The sequence below is a fragment of the Ylistrum balloti genome, unplaced genomic scaffold (assembly GCF_031769215.1).
Source record: "Ylistrum balloti isolate Yb309-2 unplaced genomic scaffold, AGI_CSIRO_Ybal_v1 Utg371392, whole genome shotgun sequence".
Classification (NCBI taxonomy): domain Eukaryota; kingdom Metazoa; phylum Mollusca; class Bivalvia; order Pectinida; family Pectinidae; genus Ylistrum; species Ylistrum balloti.
Window position 1 is genome coordinate 651,554 of NW_026782733.1, and position 18,875 is coordinate 670,428.

An 18,875-nucleotide genomic window follows, 5' to 3' on the forward strand; every position below is an offset into this window, starting at 1 on the left:
CGAACAGGTCAATTAAGATAAGACTAGATAAGAATGTGGATTCAGGTGAGACATTTACAGTGGGTAACGCTGTTCCTGCACTCTTTGCATACAAGCTTTGATGTGGAAATGATATGTTGCAAAATTAACCACCTACAGAAAAAGTTTACCGCAGAAATCTACTAAAAATTTTCTATGAAAACTTACAAAGCCTTCTTCCCTACGGATATCTGATAGTTTATTTCAACCTGACTTTACATAAAGTGTCGTGTTGATTACAATTACAATTGACAATCATCTACTGTAACAATGTTGTATATAAATATTTTTACTTTCCGATTTGGAGTAAGAGAGAGACAAAAAGGAAAACAACTCAAACACACCATTATAGACAACATTACAGGGACAAGGTTTGTATCAACATCTTTGATATGTTGAACTGTAGATTCATCTCATCATTGGGTTTGAAAAGTTTCAGTCCCAAGGGGAAATAACTCTTACATCTGTGTCTTCAGCTGAAAGTGATTTCTAATACATATATCAACTCACACAGCCTTCAATACCTTGTGTATAAAATTTGTTAACTGTAAACCAGCATACTGATTCCTCAAAGATTCTGAAAACAATGTCTATAGCACTATGATGAGCTCCAGTTAAGTAACTTTAATATGAACATTATTCCAGTAAAGTTCGGAAACTTATTTAGAATTGAGCTATCTAAAAGTTTGGAATGTGTTTGATGATCATGTGTATAAGTGCGGAATTGATATTCAAGCAGGTATGTTTAGATAAAAAAAATTAGGTGACTTATATTCCATTTATATATTTCTTTTTTTATCAAATTAAACAATTGCCAATTGCCAATTGGCAACCCCCCTTTCTGAATGATACAAAATCTGTTTAATCTATTGAAATTTTAACACAATGCCCATGTCACCTAATTTTGATGGGAAGTTTGAAATATCATTATAAAGTATTATAATATACTGCATCCTTAGGCTAGCAAAGGCTCTGCTGTGTATCTGTAAATTTATGTCATTGACTCATTATTAGTTCCCTCATTTATAACAAATCCATCTGTTATCTATATTAACATGACAATGAACACTGTGCTACAGTAGCATATTACATAATAATGTGTATATCCATATCAAAGTATATCACCATGTGAAATATACAGGATTTACCGCTGGAAAGAAGTTATTGGACAGACCGTTGAAGGGACTGATGGACAGTGTTTATTAAAAAAAGCACCTGTATCCCTCATGTGGAGCTGTAACATAGATCTATTTAATCTCAAGTTGGTTTGCAATTGGCTGTATCACTTATGTGGGGGTTGTAATAAAGGTCCTTTTAATCTCAGGATGTTGGTTTACCAATTGCTGATGAATGTGAAATGGCCCAATGGCTATCACTGAACACCTTAGCACTTTTGTAGACAATCTCCAACCTTCTATATTATTGATCAAACGTAAGCTCTGCTTGGCATGCAATGTGTCTCTTCTATGGAATCTCCAGAATACAGCCACAGACTTTGCTATTTGACAGAGCAACAAATGTTTTGCAATCCTGCTTCAGCTGCTGGGAAGTAGTGTTTCAGTCAACTATTGTATTACCACTAGACAGATGATATAACTGGTATGGTATCAAATGATAGGAACTGAATTAAAAGATATATGCTGGTACCTGTTAATGCATATATTCAATATATCGTTATTCATAACATAAATGGCCTGTTACATAGTAAATTTTACTTTTCATTTCATAAAATCTCATATGAAAAGATCGCTCATTTAAGATCCTGTATCTATATGTAAAACATTTTCATGTGAGCATTTTTGTGCTTAATCTGCAGATCCTATATAAATCAATGGATTGTTAAAAATCAGTAAAAGATTTTTTCATGAGTGGAAATAAGTTTTTTTCAGTATAAAAGCACCATAATGTCAGTGGAAAATCAGTTACTATCAGTATTTAACTGTATTTTGTCAGCCAGAAATTGATGTATATCATTTTTGTAGGAACATCAGTATGCTATAGAGCATATTGTCAGTAGGATGTCGAGTTACTACATGAAGAAAACATTTAATATGAGACACCTTTACCACAATTCAGTGTCTTTGAGGAAGCCAAGAGAAGTAGACTCACCACATCGAAGTGACCATGTTGACAGGCGAGGTGAAGTGGTGCCTCGCCTTCTTTCGCTTGTTCATTGGTGGGGGACTGCCACTGTAATAGCATGTGAACTGGTTCTGACTTTCCCTGCCATGCAGCATAGTGAAGAGCCAACATTCCTGTGGGCAGTAACAAACATTTTATCTCCATGCAACAAGAAAATACTACCACATCATCAAAATCTTAATCCAAACTCAAAATCAATGGTCAGGATATGACCAAAAGAAAGGTATACAGGTGAAAATGACCATATGTTCTGGAAGGGTAAATTCATCAAGGACACCCACAATGCAAACTTTAATCTTTTGTAATTAAGTAATGTTACATTTTTAAATGGGAACAAGGTTGACAACAAAACCACAGGCATCATTAAGTCTACCATTTTCAAGACTATACATTTTCGTTGGTATTTATCATTTATTTACATAAAGCTTGAATTAGCAGTGAAATAATCTCATGATTTTACATGAAATTGATACATCACAGTATAGATACTATATATATATCAGGTATCAATTCCGGAGATAATGAAATTATATGGAAGGCAGATAACAAGCACTTAATCATATACCAAACATTCCACACGTTCACATGATAACATTTAGCAGTGACACAGCAAAACATGAAAATTAAAATTATGAAACATCTCTTTGATCAAATTTGAGGCAGGTGATTAGCAGAAAATTCAAAGTACCATGCAATGACCTATTTCACCTTACATAACAGAAATTATTACCTAATATTTTTGTCATTTTAATCAAGTATTAGGCATTTACTGCAATCAAGAAAAGTAAGTCTACACCTTGTAATAATGACCTTGATCTCTTACATATTGACCACTGATATAATCCCTGACCAAGATATACCATCATCACTTATATTCAACAAACAGATTTTTCTCTTTCTTAACATTCGGATTGTATCAGAAGCAGAAAAACTGATTTTATTTTCTTTAAAATTCAAATTTTACCAAAATATTTTATCTACAATTTACAAGCAATATATGCATATAAGTCTGTATCTGAACAGTAAAATGCTGCTTTAAATCTGAACTTATACAGGTAGAGAGATATGAGGAGGATTCTGAAGGTGGAATGTGAGGAGAACTATTACACATATACATATCTATCATTAACTTATTGTTCACAAAATACGTATGTGTGAATAGCTGTCAATCACAACTTCCACCTCTTTGACCTCTCCTTACAACAGCACGTCTTGGACTGATGGACAGATAGGCCATGCACATTCTATCAGATGATTCACATAGCGATATATAACAATGGATGACAAGGCCAGGACTACTAGTTCAGCTCTGCTTTGTTTTCAGGGTGAAGACGACAGCCTACAGGAAATGAGGGTTATTTGTCTTGGGTGCAAAAAACATAACAGAAACAAGACACCAAGAAAAGACCTCAAGATATCTCATTCAAAGAAATGAAACTGCAGTAGGTGTTAAATAATAATGGGACTGTCAAGTATATATTTATCACTGATCAAATGTGGTGAAAATCTCCTATTTTTTCCTTTCTTTAACATTTATTTACCTATTTTCCTTAAGATTTGGAAGTTTTTACTTGAAACTCTAACTATCAAGCAACTGTGATGACCAGGCCTTACCTTTGTTGTCCTGTATACTGACAGATGACCCATTCTCCAGAAGTAATTGCATCATGTCCAGGTTTCCAACCAGGGCTGCCTGGTGCAAAGCTGACATGCTGAAACAAAAAACTTTTTGATAGAAATTTTATTTTGTCTTATGTAATGGTAAACTCACCAGAGGCAAACAAGCTATTGTGGGGGATAATCAAGCTATTAAGAGCGACAAACATGCTATTGAGAGGGGCAAACAAGATATACAGATGGGCAAACAAGCTAGTAAGGGAGGTAAACAAGATATTCAGATGGGCAAACAAGCTAGTAAGGGAGGCAGATAAGATATTCAGATGGGCAAACAAGATATAAAGGGGGACAAAACAAGATATTGAGAGGGGCAAACAAGCTGTTGAGAGAGGGAAAAAAATGCTGTGAGGGGCAAACAAAGTATTTAAACAAGCAAGCAGGCCACTTGGGGGCATACAAGCTATTGAGGGGAGCAAACAAGCTACTGAGGGGCAAACAAGGTATTTTAACAAGCAAGCTGGCCACTTGGGGGCATACAAGCCATTGAGGGGAGCAAACAAGCTACTAAGGGGCAAAACAAGGTATTTTAACAAGCAAGCTGGCCACTTGGGGGCATACAAGCCTTTGAGGGGAGCAAATAAGCTACTGATGGGCAAACAAGGTAATGAGGTAGACAGACACATCAATTAAAAGGGCACTGAGCAGCAAAATAAGTGTTATAAACTGAATTTTTTCACATATGATCAACTGTACAGGTCAAAAGACCAAAATGGCATCTGAAGGGGAAGCTAGGTGAATCATGGGGAAGAATCAAGGTCAATTTCACAAATCAATTAGCTCTGGATCAATATTATCAGCGAGACAAAGAATGGTTTGAGTGGATGAGAAAAGTCAATATATCTTTTGGCTAACAAAATATTTTGTGATCAAACACTATTGGCAAATTACTGACTTCTTTTGCACATGTGAAGTAGTAAGCATTCAAATGATTTTTACAACAAAGAAAACATTATTTCTGGGTATAATACATAGCTGACATGCTGTGATGAAACAACTCTGTTATATGCTCTCCTTTTCATGTTCCAATATTTTTTGTAGAATTTTGCCACATGATGTGAGGTTTTCATGATTCTAATGGTGGGACAATGAACAACAATTGTCAATGTTGAAAGTCTGCAATAGCTATGATATTAACTGATCTGGTGATAAGAGTCATACTCCAAACGGGGACATATACGGGCCATCCTCTCACACTAGTCCCTTTGTGATCTTCACCAACTCCTAAGCTCTTTCATCTGTTCGATATTGAGACCGCTGTTCAATGCCATTTGTGTCACTCTAAAGAGCCATGAAAGACTTACATCCAGATCAATGACAAGAACTAACATAAAGAAATCAAACATCTTAGTTCACTCCTTGTCTTTTTGGTATTAAAGTTGATAAGTTCAACAAATATGCTATTTATAAATCTTCAACCCCAAGGCTGAAAGACAAATATCCTCTAAAATAGGAAATTTAAAGTATATATTGCATGTTTTATCCACCAAGCCAAGATTAAACCAGATCTCGTCTTCTAAGATGTCTACAGATCAAGTTAAATTAAACTTATGAATTCTTAACATGAGGCTCATGGTCATTAACGGTCATCTAACAATCAATGAATGTATGGACAAACGACAAAATTTGCAGATGGTCATCTCGCAAATCTGATGAATTCTCAAGATGATATTTCAGAACACATTTAGGCCAGTCAAGCATTAAGGAAGAGTAGCATTTTGAAGCAAAATATTGACTAACTTCCCCATTTGGGGCCCCACCCCTTAAGTCCCTAGGGGTCAAATCAACTTTCTTAATCTAAGAATTAATTGCCCACCTATACTGATGTTTCAGACAAAACTTGAATGAAATCCATTAAGCATTAAGGAAGAATAGCATTTTGAAGCAAAGTATTGTCTCACTACCCTTTTGCCCATGTTTTATATCAATATAATTATTCTCTCAAACATTTGTGATAATCTGTATCTTTATCAATTATTCAAAAGTCATTTTTTACAATGTTACAGGCTAGGAAACTGAAATGTTCTTATAACAGTTTAACACTTTAGAATGTGTTTTAATGGTTTAATATTGTAGGATGTGGGACAATTAAAGCAATAATAATGCAAAAACAACTACATCCAAAGCTCTATGAATGCAACATTTCAATGGTAACGGTCAAATATAGTGATATTAAAATGGAAAACTTGAGAAAGGTAATAGTCAAATGAAATGGCAAAGAGAAAATAAGACAGGAAAAGACTGTCTTGTTTATTTTTAGGCTCTAGATTAGATAGATATATACCATATTTCCTTCATCATAGGCAACACATGTCAGCAAAAAGCAACTTGTTCTGGGACATTCTATAACCATATTAGCAGAAATGTGTAATTAACTATGTGTATTTAATTAAAATTTTAGCTGTTTTATATTTGTATTTGAGAAAATGTATAATTGACTAATGTATATTTAGATAGGATTTAAGTTGTTCTATAATAATAGTGGTTAAAATATGTAATAAACTATGTAGTGTATTTTCTGTAAGATTTGTTCCTGTGAAGTCTAGATCCTATAACCTTTATCAATATCGTATATACAGGAAGCAAACCTTAGGGCAGTACCCTATCTAACACCAGACAGATGTGTTGCATGTAAAACCTCTTGGTATGTCAAAACCAAACCATTCTACATGTGTAAGCAAGAACAGATGTTCACAAACAGACACAAATATTGAATCAGGATATTCCATTCTATATAAACACTTACAGGTGCAGACAGGAGATGAGTGAGTCAATGTTAGCTGATAGTTTAGCAGGAAGCAGTGAAGCTAGAGTTTTTATACTATAGGGACCAGATAATTTGGTTTTCTTCATATCATTGAAATAGCTTCAGAGTAGTCATCTTTTAAATTGTTTGGGAGCCTCTCATGGTTATCTAAGTTTTCCTTTGATCAAAAGATCGTGGCCATCCTTGAATTAGTAATGGTTACGATTAAATAAAGTAGAAGTAGTCTCCCTTGGATATCTTTAACTGCTTGGCCACAAGTATCCTCCCTTGAATAGTAGATTTTCTTGATTATCCTAACCTACTTGGACCAAAAGTAACCATCCTTAGATATTTCAACCTACTTGGTCAAAATGTAGTCTCCCTTGAGTAGTAACTCCTCTTGATTATCTGAACATACTTGGACCACAAGTAGCCTTACTTGGATATCTGGAACACAAGTATTCTCCCTTTGTCAGTTAACCTACATGGACTGAAATGCACTAAGAAACCTGGCCTGCTTGCTTCACTGATGGACTAATATCCCTGTCCTGTATATCATTACAGCATTAGCAGTTATATTTGTATAAACAATTCTTTTATGCATAAATATTATTGTGTGTTTATTTAATGTGCTTCACTTTCCTGATAAAGCACGGGGACTAATTTCAAGGGTTCAGTTTCTCTCATTTTCATCTTCAAGGAACCAATCACTTCAATACATAGTAATTTGCAGAAATACTATGATATTAAATAACTACACCAGCTGATCTATCACATGTACCACTAACAGGATATATAGCACTACAACTCCAGTGTTTCATACTGACAGCCATCATCCTTTCAATCAAGTCATTCTGTTTTAAATCCAACATCAGTAGTTCTATTTGATCGACCTATTGTAGCTATTTCCCTGTAAGAACATTCTGAGGCTGTTTAAAATGTATTAATGTCATTCCTTCCGTAGCGTGAACGTATTAACAGGCAGAATTGATAGTTTTTCATTTGAAGTATTGATTCTACTTCTGCTGTTATAAATCACCATAGAACACTAGAGATACCTCTACCATTATATCCGACTTACAAAAATTCACTCGAAGATTTCATTCCAACTTATTCATTATATCAAAGCATTTTTTTTTCTTTTTATATTCATGAGAATCTCCAATGACTTTGTATTTAAGACTGTGATATGGCCAATAACTCAAATACAACATTGAATGATTAGGTAATAACAAAACTATCAATATGTTAATAATAACATGACATGTATTGAAAATAGGACATATTTACATGTTTTTTTATTATTTTATTGGAAGAATATTGTTTTATATACATATATATGAGTTTCATTTCATGAGAATTTATGAAACAAAATCTAAAATCACACTTTTTGTCCAATAACTTGGAAAATTTTGATCAATTTTAAAAATAGAAATTTGAGGATAGCTGGCGAATTATGAAATAAAACCACATAAACGTGCGAGTTAATGTTGCATCTCATTAGTTTATTCATGTAGGAGATACACTTTTGACATTTATACTTTTCGATGACGTCACATTTACGTCGTCCAAAGGGTATCAACAGTGGCTGACATTTTGGCTATATTATGTGTTTTTCATCGCTTCTTTCATTTGCTTGTGCAATTATGTTGAAACTGATTGGATGATGTTAATTAGGAACAGGCAAGAACAGACACAAATTCAAATTACATGAAATACAGCAAGTTTCATATAAGATGACAACTTTCTCTTCGTTGATCGCATTTGTGATTGGCTGTCGTGACAATGATGAAGACATTAGTATATTTATACTGTATAAAAAATCGCTTAACGTCTTGCATAAACAAAAGCGCACAATATTTAACATCTATGACAAATGCAAGGAAATTCAAAACAAAATACAATTTAATCGCATTGGAGTTTGAACATTGAAAAAAAAATGTTTAAGTGGAAATGATGTGGTGATATATTACTGTATCTGGCATTATCGTGTCATATTTACACAGAAATAGACATGTAGATAAAAAAAAAAACACACACATACAGAAGAATGCACAGCACTTTTCGTCCTTGTTAAAGAATGCTTAATTTGTGGATCAATTTTATTTTGTCAAAAAATATTGTTAATTGGGTGCTCTGGCAAGATTTGGTGACCAAGAGTTAATGCAGAGTCATGGGACAGTCATGGGAGAGTCATGTGATTGAATAGTTACAAAGGGACTACTTCATACATTTAGGCAGTATCTTTGGAGATGATTTGTAACCATGAATCCTTGTCAGTAAATTGTCAAAATCAGTATAAGTATATTTATGGGGTATATTTATCCATGAAATAAAATGTCCACAAAATAACACTTTTTTAAAAAAAACCTATGAAAAACTGATTTTTCATAATTTAAAGTAAGAGAAAATGGACAAAGCACAAATATCTAACATGATTAGGGTGATTGTGAGATAGGAAATTAAACATATTTGAACACAGGTATCCTAAAAAGTATCACAAATGGGCTAACAAAGTGACAATAATTGACCAAATTTAGATCCACTAATCCTGAATTCATTTTTTAATGTCACATGTTAAGATCAGTTTTACTGAATCTCAAGTATATACACTACTGTATTATAGTAATGGTAAAATGATATACATAACATGTCAGGAGATACCATAGGTGTGGTATAGAGATATCAAAGTATCAGGAAAGTAACAGCTTGTAGTTTTTTTACTTTACACATGTGTATATTTCTATCTCTAAAATACTCTGTATTTAATACACATGAAGAAATATCTTGACACATCAAGATCTTACATGTATGGTCGATGAGAGACATAAGGATACATAGCGACTATTCCAATAATTGATTTGTCTCGTTTTATGACCCATCTGTGATGTCAATCATATCCATGTGTTAATTCACCCTTTTTATAGGAATTTCATGTATCCTATATATCATATGCCATATTGCACTATTAATAGTGAGCTAGCTACAGCCAATTAACCACAAGTCAGTTTATGGTCTAGCTGATTTAGTTGAAACAATGTTTTAGAATGACCTTGACCCATCCTAGTTTAACACATATTTTTCAACAAATTTGAAATGGTCCTTTAAGGAAATAATTTAAGTTAAAAAAGGAAAAAAAAAAACTTGTTCAAAACATATACATTCAATTCTGTAATTCTCAACCACTATCCATAAAGGCAAGCAATATTTCAGTCCTGGCAGATTTGTCTTTTTAAATAATGTTACTATTTGTTATGGAAATTTCTATTCTAATATATTTCCATGGGTTAGAAACTTCTTCTTAATGTCTGATGACAAAGTAAAGGTACACAGAAGAAGTGTTAAAATCAATGCGACTGTCCCACACTGTACATATCCAGAATTAGGTCTCTTATGAGCATGGGGGGCCCTGAAAGCCTCTATGGGCCCTATAAATATTGTAACACCATATTGCCGTATTGGACGACATTTCTGATCAATTTATCAACTGAACAGCAATGTAACGCCTTTAGGTAATGATGGCCATCAAGCAGAAGATTACAATCTGGATATTCATGTCTACAGTTGTACAGACAGGATAACAATCAGTATATTGTCTACAGGTACAAATATCTTCAGACCAGTGTACATACCACTTGTTTACAAAAACATTCACATACTCGACTAAGGTTCGTCAGTCATGTGCTTGGTATGGGATGAAACCAACCTACATTCTTTTTAATTTGCAAAATCTGGGACATTTTTCTGTCATGTTCATTAAAGCTATCGCAATATCATCACATATATTTAAAAACTTGCGCTAAAAACAAACTACTACAAAAAAGATTTCCAAAATATCATCCCATGGTATAGGATCCAAATTTTCAAAGGCTGTATTATGATAAGGTTTTATGTAAAAAAATGTCTGCCTGACATACTGTGCACAGTTGCACATTTTCAGAGTGATACCATATATACCTGCACTTCTGAACTCTACAGGAAATCACTGAACTAAATTGCAGGCTAGAGGTTATAATTATAGGATATCATGGCCAGAGCTCTAACAGGCTAGCTCAGCAATGACAAGTTACACTCATGCATGGGTGTACTGGGTTAGGGACAGTGATACTATAAGCTCTTGATCTGATTAGTCGCTCTTGACCTTTACACAAATCTTAAGTCTTAACATTCCTTAAATTCAGTGAGTTAGCACCTGAAGTCTGCTGTGTAGTTGTACTGTAAACTGGTACCTGTTTTATTTCATCAAAAGAAAGGTAAAGGTACCACACCTACCAAAATACTTAAGAACCCTAATCTGTAAAGCCATTGAAATCAACATGAGGGGAAAAGTGTACAAATAGCCCTGGGTATTGAGAAAGGAAGAGATCAGTCATGTAGTGGTGGGGGTCGAAAAAGGAATAGAACAGTCACATACACTTGGAGGGTCAAGAAAGGAAAAGATCACTCACATAGACCTGGGGATCCAGAAAGGAATAGAACAATCACAATGACCTGGGGATCAAAGAAAGGAATAGAATAGGGTGAGCAAAGAATAGATCGGTCACTAGAACTGTGGGTAGAGAAAGGAATAGAACAGTCACGTATAGATTTGTGAGTTCAGAAAGGAATAGAATACTCACATAGACCTGGGGGGTTGAGAAAGGAATATATCAGCCATGTACCCCTGGGGATCAAGAAAAGAATAGATCAGCCATGTACCCCCGGGGATCAAGAAAAGAATAGATCAGCCATGTACCCCCGGGGATAGAGAAAGGAATAGAACAGTCATATAAACCTGGGGATGAGCAAAGAATAGATTGGTCACTAGACCTGTGGGTAGAGAAAGGAACAGAACAGTCACACAGACCTGGGGTTTGAGAAAGGAATAGATCATTCACATAACCCTTGGGGTTGAGATACTGGGATTCATCAGTACATGTTGTACATACAGCCCTGTTGATTGGAAGAGAATTGATCAAAACGTAACAGACCTGGGAATTGGAAGGGAAACTACTTACACAATTGTCTACTACTACCACAAAAATATATCACTATTTAGGCATTTCAAATCAATTATAGAATTGTTTTTTATCAAACACAGGGGAGGAAAAATGACCAGATCAGGAACCAAGATGTATAGACCTACACTGCTATCTGAAACACATCTGCATACTCTTGTAAGTACCAGTACAGGAACCACCCGATTGTTACAACTTAAGGCTCCTTTGAGATTCCTAAACTGGTGACCTTTAGCCTTAATCAGAAAGTTATCGAGGAAGGCCTTGTAAACTTGTAATCAAGCACCTCCAAGTCTGACCTTGTAGCCAAGCAACAGGATGGTTACACTTAAGGTCACTGAAGGTCAAGCATATCTGCTGGATACTCACAGCTGGTAGGGAAAAAGGTTTATTTATGTTCTATAACAGGAAACAATCCCATCTGATCTGTTCTATTTTTGAATCTCTAGTAATCAGTGATTTCACAAATTACTTTCTCCATGAGTATATAGCTTTTTGTCCTCTATAATTGTTTTTTTTCCTTTTCCATAATTTATTTATCCTTCATTATTTATATATCGATATTTGTAATTACTATTCATATCTTTAAAAGAAAATATTATGGATAAATAAGTAATAGTTTCCTCCAAATATGGTCCCCCAGTATCTTGGCAATCGCAAAGATAAGCCATTGGGCTATTGTCAGAGTTTCCACTAATGAATCTATGTTGGATTCCAAATTTGAATTCTGTGTTGAGCCCGCATTTTTCCATTTCCATTACAAAGCTAAACCAACGTAACTTCTATTAATGCACATTGTTGGGTCACATGACCTGCCTGCTATTGATTTCCTCATATAATCCCCTACCCTACTCCTATTTCTCTACTCCTATTTCTCCTCCCCACATCTACACACACCTCGAGCTATGGCCGAGCAGTGATCTGCAGGGTTTGATTGGTGTGGGAGCAGCGATTCCAACCCATTGACAATCATTGTTCCACTGGGATTGACACATTCCAACAAGTGCAGGCCTTTTATTCACCAGCTTGCCACGTAATCAAATCTGGAGTTAGATATTTTCAGGAATAGATGTAGAAACGTAGTTACTGACATAGCCACTAGGTGCTATAAAACTGCCTTGACCTCTTTCCCTTCCTGAATGGTTTATGTATTGGTTGTAAAAAACTTGTATAAAAGAATTACTCACTACTCTACGTTTCTTAACCTATGAATGTCAATAAGCCATGCCTTTAACAAAATTACTTCCAGTTCTTTTCGATCACTTCAAAAGTTGTCTCTTAAAAAAATATTTTCAAACTTCTTCAACAAAACAAAATAAGTAATTTGCAAATGTGAAAAAAAAATTTCTTAGTCTAAAAACAAATTCTTTTCAATCTAGGTTTTTAAATTCCTGTAGCATCAGCATTTATTTTCAAAACATTACCTTTCATCATAAACAATACATAGTGGTTTTTAAAATCAACTCTTAAGAACTATCTTTTCTTTTACAATATTCATACAAAGATAAATGGAATTATTCTGTATCAATAGAGAGTCTTTTCTAAAGTGATGTCAAATTCATATTTAATAAACCATATTATTTTATGGTCTTAAGAAGGCATGCTCTTTACACTATAAACATCTGTTGTTGTATAAACAACTAAAGTAACCTTACCAGGCATTGACTTAATACTTGATAAATATGTAACTGAAGACTTGGACTTACTGATGGTTTCACTTTAGACTTGTATTACATTGTGCTGACATCCATGTCGGATCATCCACTATGTATATAATCCATGATTGATACTATAACTTGAGAACCAGTCATTCAACTATTCTTACAATAAGTATACTTTCTCTTTCCATTTCCAATTAGCTTTGATCAAAAAATCATTTTTTTCCATTTATCAATTTAGTCTTTCCTTAAAGCAATAATCAAAGTCACAGAAATATTTGTATTGCTAAGAGTCTGAATGTTCAAGATTGCGATAAACCTTTCACAAACTTGAATTGGACTTGCATGGCTAGAGTTTAAGTCCTCCTTTTCGGACATTAGTTTAAAATGAAATCTTACTTTTAAGTTGAATACTGCATGAAAAAGTGTGATGCCCAAACTATTTCAATAACACCATAATGTTGGGTCTGAGTGACTGCGTAACTGGAAAAATATCAGTTTCATGCAGCAGCAGTTTTGACTTTTGCCATTTTGGCCTTCGCTGAGACAATGAAAATTAAAAGATCACTTGAAGTCAATGATAAAGCTGACTGTATAGGAAGTACAGTGTACTTTGTATACATAATTCTATTCTAAGGATTTTTTTAACGATAAAAATGACCATGAACAAATGTTTTATACAGAATCAGACCATTCCACTATGTTATAGACATCCTGAACAAGTAACTCAAATCAGTGTTGTTGTAATGTCAATATTATTTCTCATCAACTTTGTAAAATTTTAGCATGCATGTAACTTAGGCATCGTCCCACCTATTCAACTTCACTTAAATGTTTCACAGATACATACAAAATATTTATTTACACATATGTTTCCACAGCAAAAGCTTCAAACAAAAGAGTATATATATGTTCAGAACTTTTAAGCTCATGATCTTCCTCTTGGAAATTTTATACACGTTATGGTTGATACAATGCATTTCAGTTTTTTAGCATTTTGAAAAACATACACAGAAATTAAAATATTTTCATTAAAGGTTTTGATAGTAGCATTTTTAAGTTTCATGCTGAAATGAAAGAAAAACCTATTTGCAAACTGAATGAATGCCCACAGTAGAAATGAAAAGAAACAAATGACAAATCAGAAAGCTGCATTTTGCATACAAAAAAAAATGAAAATCAATTATATGAATGAAAGTCATCTGTAGATTTTTTTTTTTCAATTTTGATAATAAAGAAATTCTAATACTTCTGTTTAAAATGTAACATGTGTTTTGTTCCCTATTAATCCTACAAGGAGTATTTAAATTTAAACATTTCATATTTAGGGGGAATCAGAATAAGAATAGGACAATTGTCAAAGTGTGTTTACTTTTCCCAGCTGCTTTGTATAGACATGGATGGGCTTATTATCAGGAATTGGCATTATGGCCAATAGACATACTAATTATAAACTATGTACACAGAGTCTATAAGCAGGTCTTGTTTGCAAGAGGGATTCGGAATGTAGATAGCCAAATACAAACACACTGATAGCTCACATACAACCACGAAATATACAGACAAAATCTGAAGTGATGAATTATTGTTATATAAAAGTTATTTATAATTTTCAAAACTGTCAAAAAACAAAAACAAAACTGAAACAAACAAAAAAATCAAGGTAACCAAAAAGTGTTTTATGTGCAGAATACAGCCTCTTTATATAGAAGCTAATAATCATAAAAAATTACTCTTTATATAGAAGTTGATAATTATAAAGAATTACATCTTTTTTCACAGTCAGGAATATAGTCTTTACCAAAAGAAACATGAATCAAAGACATTTTTCAATTTCAAAATGAGAATATATTTGTTTATAGAAGGTTAAAACTTGTAGCAAAGTTCCTAAAAGCAAAGTCATTAAAAACAATTTTCTAACTTAAAGACAGTTTCAGTGAAAACCAACTTGAAAGAATTGGAAAAATCTGTAAACTATTGACCTATCTATAGGTTGGTATAGTACATTACTACATGGAGTAGAATCTATCTGTAGAACAGTAGGAGAAATTTTCATACAAATCATGTGATCAATTTCCAATCATGTGATCCAGGAAAACCACTTACCCATCACTGTCCTGGTAGTTGATGCCACCCTTTTTACTGGACCCAAGCAGTTCTGAAAATATATCAATTAAACATGTAGATAGCAATTTTAATCACATATTTCCAGAAAATTTAAAGTGTTATAAAACATAATGGTCTATAGAATGTCATTTTCCTGTGGCTGGTGCTCATTTTGGCTGATTTATGGTTTACTCGTACTTCTGATGCTCTACTATTGATAGTGTAGACCTATATAGATTTTTGATAGGTATAAGGAGGATCTATTTAAGTGGCAATGTTTGGGTTATATCGAATTATAGAATGATATCAATACAACTGGGACATGAGTGTACAAATCTATTGATCACGTTCATTCTAAATGTCTACCATATTCATTTGCCTATAAGAACAATGAATCGTGAGTCAAGCAAGCCATTTTTTTTTATATCATATGACATTATCAATCACATATCAATGTTCTTTTAGTGTTATTACACAACTGTCTGAAAATGTTGTTTTCCCTGTCAATTTTTTTTTTTAATTTCCCAGTCAATGATATGATTCTTTACCATCTCGGACACTACTTTCATCAGTGCTAGTACGCTCCATATTGGTCATTTGTTTGATGAAGGTGACCATGTCGTCACCGAAACTCCTACTAGTTTTCTTTTAAGAACTTAGACATTACAAACTGCGGCAAATGTTCCGAAATATCGCCATCTATTATACAATTGCAGTGTCATTTGGTGTATACGACCCTGTAATATTTTAGATGTGAACTCATGTTAATGATCTATTTTGACATAAGGATTTCATAGTGAAATGATGTCACACACTCAACGACATTGTTTTACAATGAAGACCACAACAACAGAGCCAAATATTAAATTAATGATGAAAAAGCCTCTTTTCTGTATTTTTTTAGAAAGTAATCATTTATCTGGTATAAGTTCATTTCATATCTCTGGGAACATTTAAAGTTCAGCCAAATCCCATTTCATGATTTGTGCAAAAATTACATCATTATTATCTGTTTAGATGATAGTGCTGATCAGGTAACTCTAAACCAATTATTAATTGATGTTGTCTCCCCACTTGGTGTCATCAACAAGAAAAAACACCTTAAACTAATCATAGATAAATTATATTAGAACTGGAAAACTCCCCTAATAGCTGGTGGCTTGCATTTAACAATCCTAAATCATGTTAGATTATTATATATAAAAAAAAAAAAAAGATTCCTGCATTTCTCAGACATCGAAATGAATGTTTGAAACACACACAAATGAACTCAAAGTATGTTTAATCTATCTAGAGGCATTCTTTACATTAATTGACAGAGATTGATAGGCCTTAATCCCCACTGTCATTTAATTTGAACAAATCTACCTTTCTTTGTCATGCAGATCTTTTGAATGAATAATAATGGAGAAGAAATCAAGGAAAAAAACAACAACTTGACGTGAAATGGATTACCCAAACAATGGATTTTTAATGATAACCACATCTCACTTGAGTCTTGGCTCAGCATGAACTCATAGAACACATGACCTTTCTTAAAGCATTTCATCCTAATCATACCAACGTATCGCTATGGGAACAAAATGATGTCAGGACGGTAACAACTCCAAGGATAAGAAGTGATATCGGAATGTAGAGGCGTTCTACAGAAAATGACTTGTCATTAACATCCTTTGTACCCAGAACCATGAATAATTTAGACCATGTCACTGCTGATATTATGTAAGACACAATCTCATACCAATGTTAACATTTACAAAGTTCTAGTGGCTGCCAAATTTGATTGGTTCTAAAGTGAGAGCCAACATCTCTAAGGTCCTGTGATCAAAATGCAAGATTAGAATTCTTTCTAATTTGGAGAAAACATTTAAGAATATTACTCTGCACGCACATGGATGCACTTAAAACACATTCTGAAATACATGTAGTAATTTACTTTTCTTATCATCTCCTGACCAAGCTATTGCTATATATTTCAATTCCTTTACAAAACCATCTTCTTTAAATAACTAGATCCTTTCTAGTCAATCACTAATAATCCTACAACCATTCTTTATGTAACATTACTCAACTTATACCTTCAAATATAGCACAACTTTCCACTGCGACACCATTTGTTCTCATAGCTACAGGAAACTTCACATAATTTTACAGATACAATTTATTCAGCAGAACATAAACAACATTTTTAACACACTGATAATTATATTCTTCAACAATTCTAAATTCAATACCCTGTTTTTTCCTTCCTAAACCAGTTTGCCTACACTTTATACATGTTTAATGACAAATAAATGTTTTGTTTGAGACCCTCCCTTTCTTTGATAACATCAGTCATACACAACCACAGAATACACTAGTATTTCCTACACAAACATGTAAACAATTCATTTAACCTAAGAAGAAACACCTCCACAAACCAATATGCTTAAGTTACAACTGAGCGATTGTGTTATACAACTAGATCCAATGTACACTTGCAGGTTTCTCTTTTTTTCTGTGTTTTCAAAGAACTACCACATCGTTATTGCATCCAGCTGGTTTTAGCGTACAGAAGTGTTTTAAAGAGCTCCTGGAATTCTCTTTATCTAAGAAAGAGCCAAAAGATGGGTACAATTAGGGGATACTAATTGCCTCGCCCTGGAGAACCATCCCCACAACCATTATGTGTACATGGAACGAATTTGTAAAAGACAAAAACTGTACACAATAATGTGAAATGTATATATATTTTAAGGTATGATCCAAAAATAACCTAGCAACTTTTTTTTATAACTTACATTTACATACCAATTTGCTTCTGTTCATGTACTTCTGTAAATATACATCTTGATATTATCATCAAGATTTCTTTTTATAGCAGAAGATGACATAAATAAACACTGTGCTATAAAATTGGAATCATTCAAATTGAAATTGATGTAACAATTTTTTTATTTCAATACTGAAATTTAAGGCACTTCATTAAAATATTGTGAACTTGTACCTTTTTTTAATTGGTTTTATATCATTAATTCAAATTTTACATAATTGAAAGGAACTTTTATGAGTAGGAGTTTTGCATACAGAGTGGAACATTAGATCTGTTAAGGAAATTTTCTATCACTCTTTGGATCTGCTGCGTTCCTATTTATATCTTTGTGATATAACCGCATGTTTTAAGAGTCCTCTTAAAGCATATCAAACAGAATATCAAATCATTTTTTTTTATTCTTAACCAAGATTCCTTAGTACAAAATACATGCACTATGCTCTTACAGAAACACAATAAGGCTGCATTAAATAACAGACTGAATTACAGAAAAAAGTTTCACTATGAAACCTGAGAATTTCCTGTCTCATTCATTTACTGATGTTATCCAACTTTAAAGCACTTTCATCTTTGAGTCCATTTTTTTCTAGAAGGAATTTTCCTAAACCCTATAAGTAAAGCCTGGGTTGCAAGTGTGATCATCATCAGGACACAATACTCGTATTCCTGTTGTATATGGTGCCAGATTCCAAAAGCTACAGGATATTGAACCTTTTTGGAAA

At 33.5% G+C, this 18,875-nt stretch overlaps 1 protein-coding gene and 1 long non-coding RNA gene across 2 annotated transcripts in view; both read right to left on the reverse strand.

Moving 5' to 3' along the window:
- LOC132562314 (uncharacterized) overlaps positions 1 to 18,875 on the reverse strand; it is a 491,282-nt gene that overhangs the window by 328,070 nt on the left and 144,337 nt on the right. The gene's annotated exons all lie outside the window — the stretch shown is intronic.
- The window catches only part of LOC132562315 (caskin-2-like), a 149,601-nt gene that overhangs the window by 109,198 nt on the left and 21,528 nt on the right, over positions 1 to 18,875 (reverse strand). Inside the window, exons 2-4 of the mRNA XM_060227054.1 lie at positions 15,342 to 15,393; positions 3,775 to 3,872; positions 2,128 to 2,273 (exon numbers count right to left, since the gene is read on the reverse strand). Coding sequence (XP_060083037.1) covers positions 2,128 to 2,273; positions 3,775 to 3,872; positions 15,342 to 15,393 — 296 coding nt within the window. The remainder of the gene's footprint in view (positions 1 to 2,127; positions 2,274 to 3,774; positions 3,873 to 15,341; positions 15,394 to 18,875) is intronic.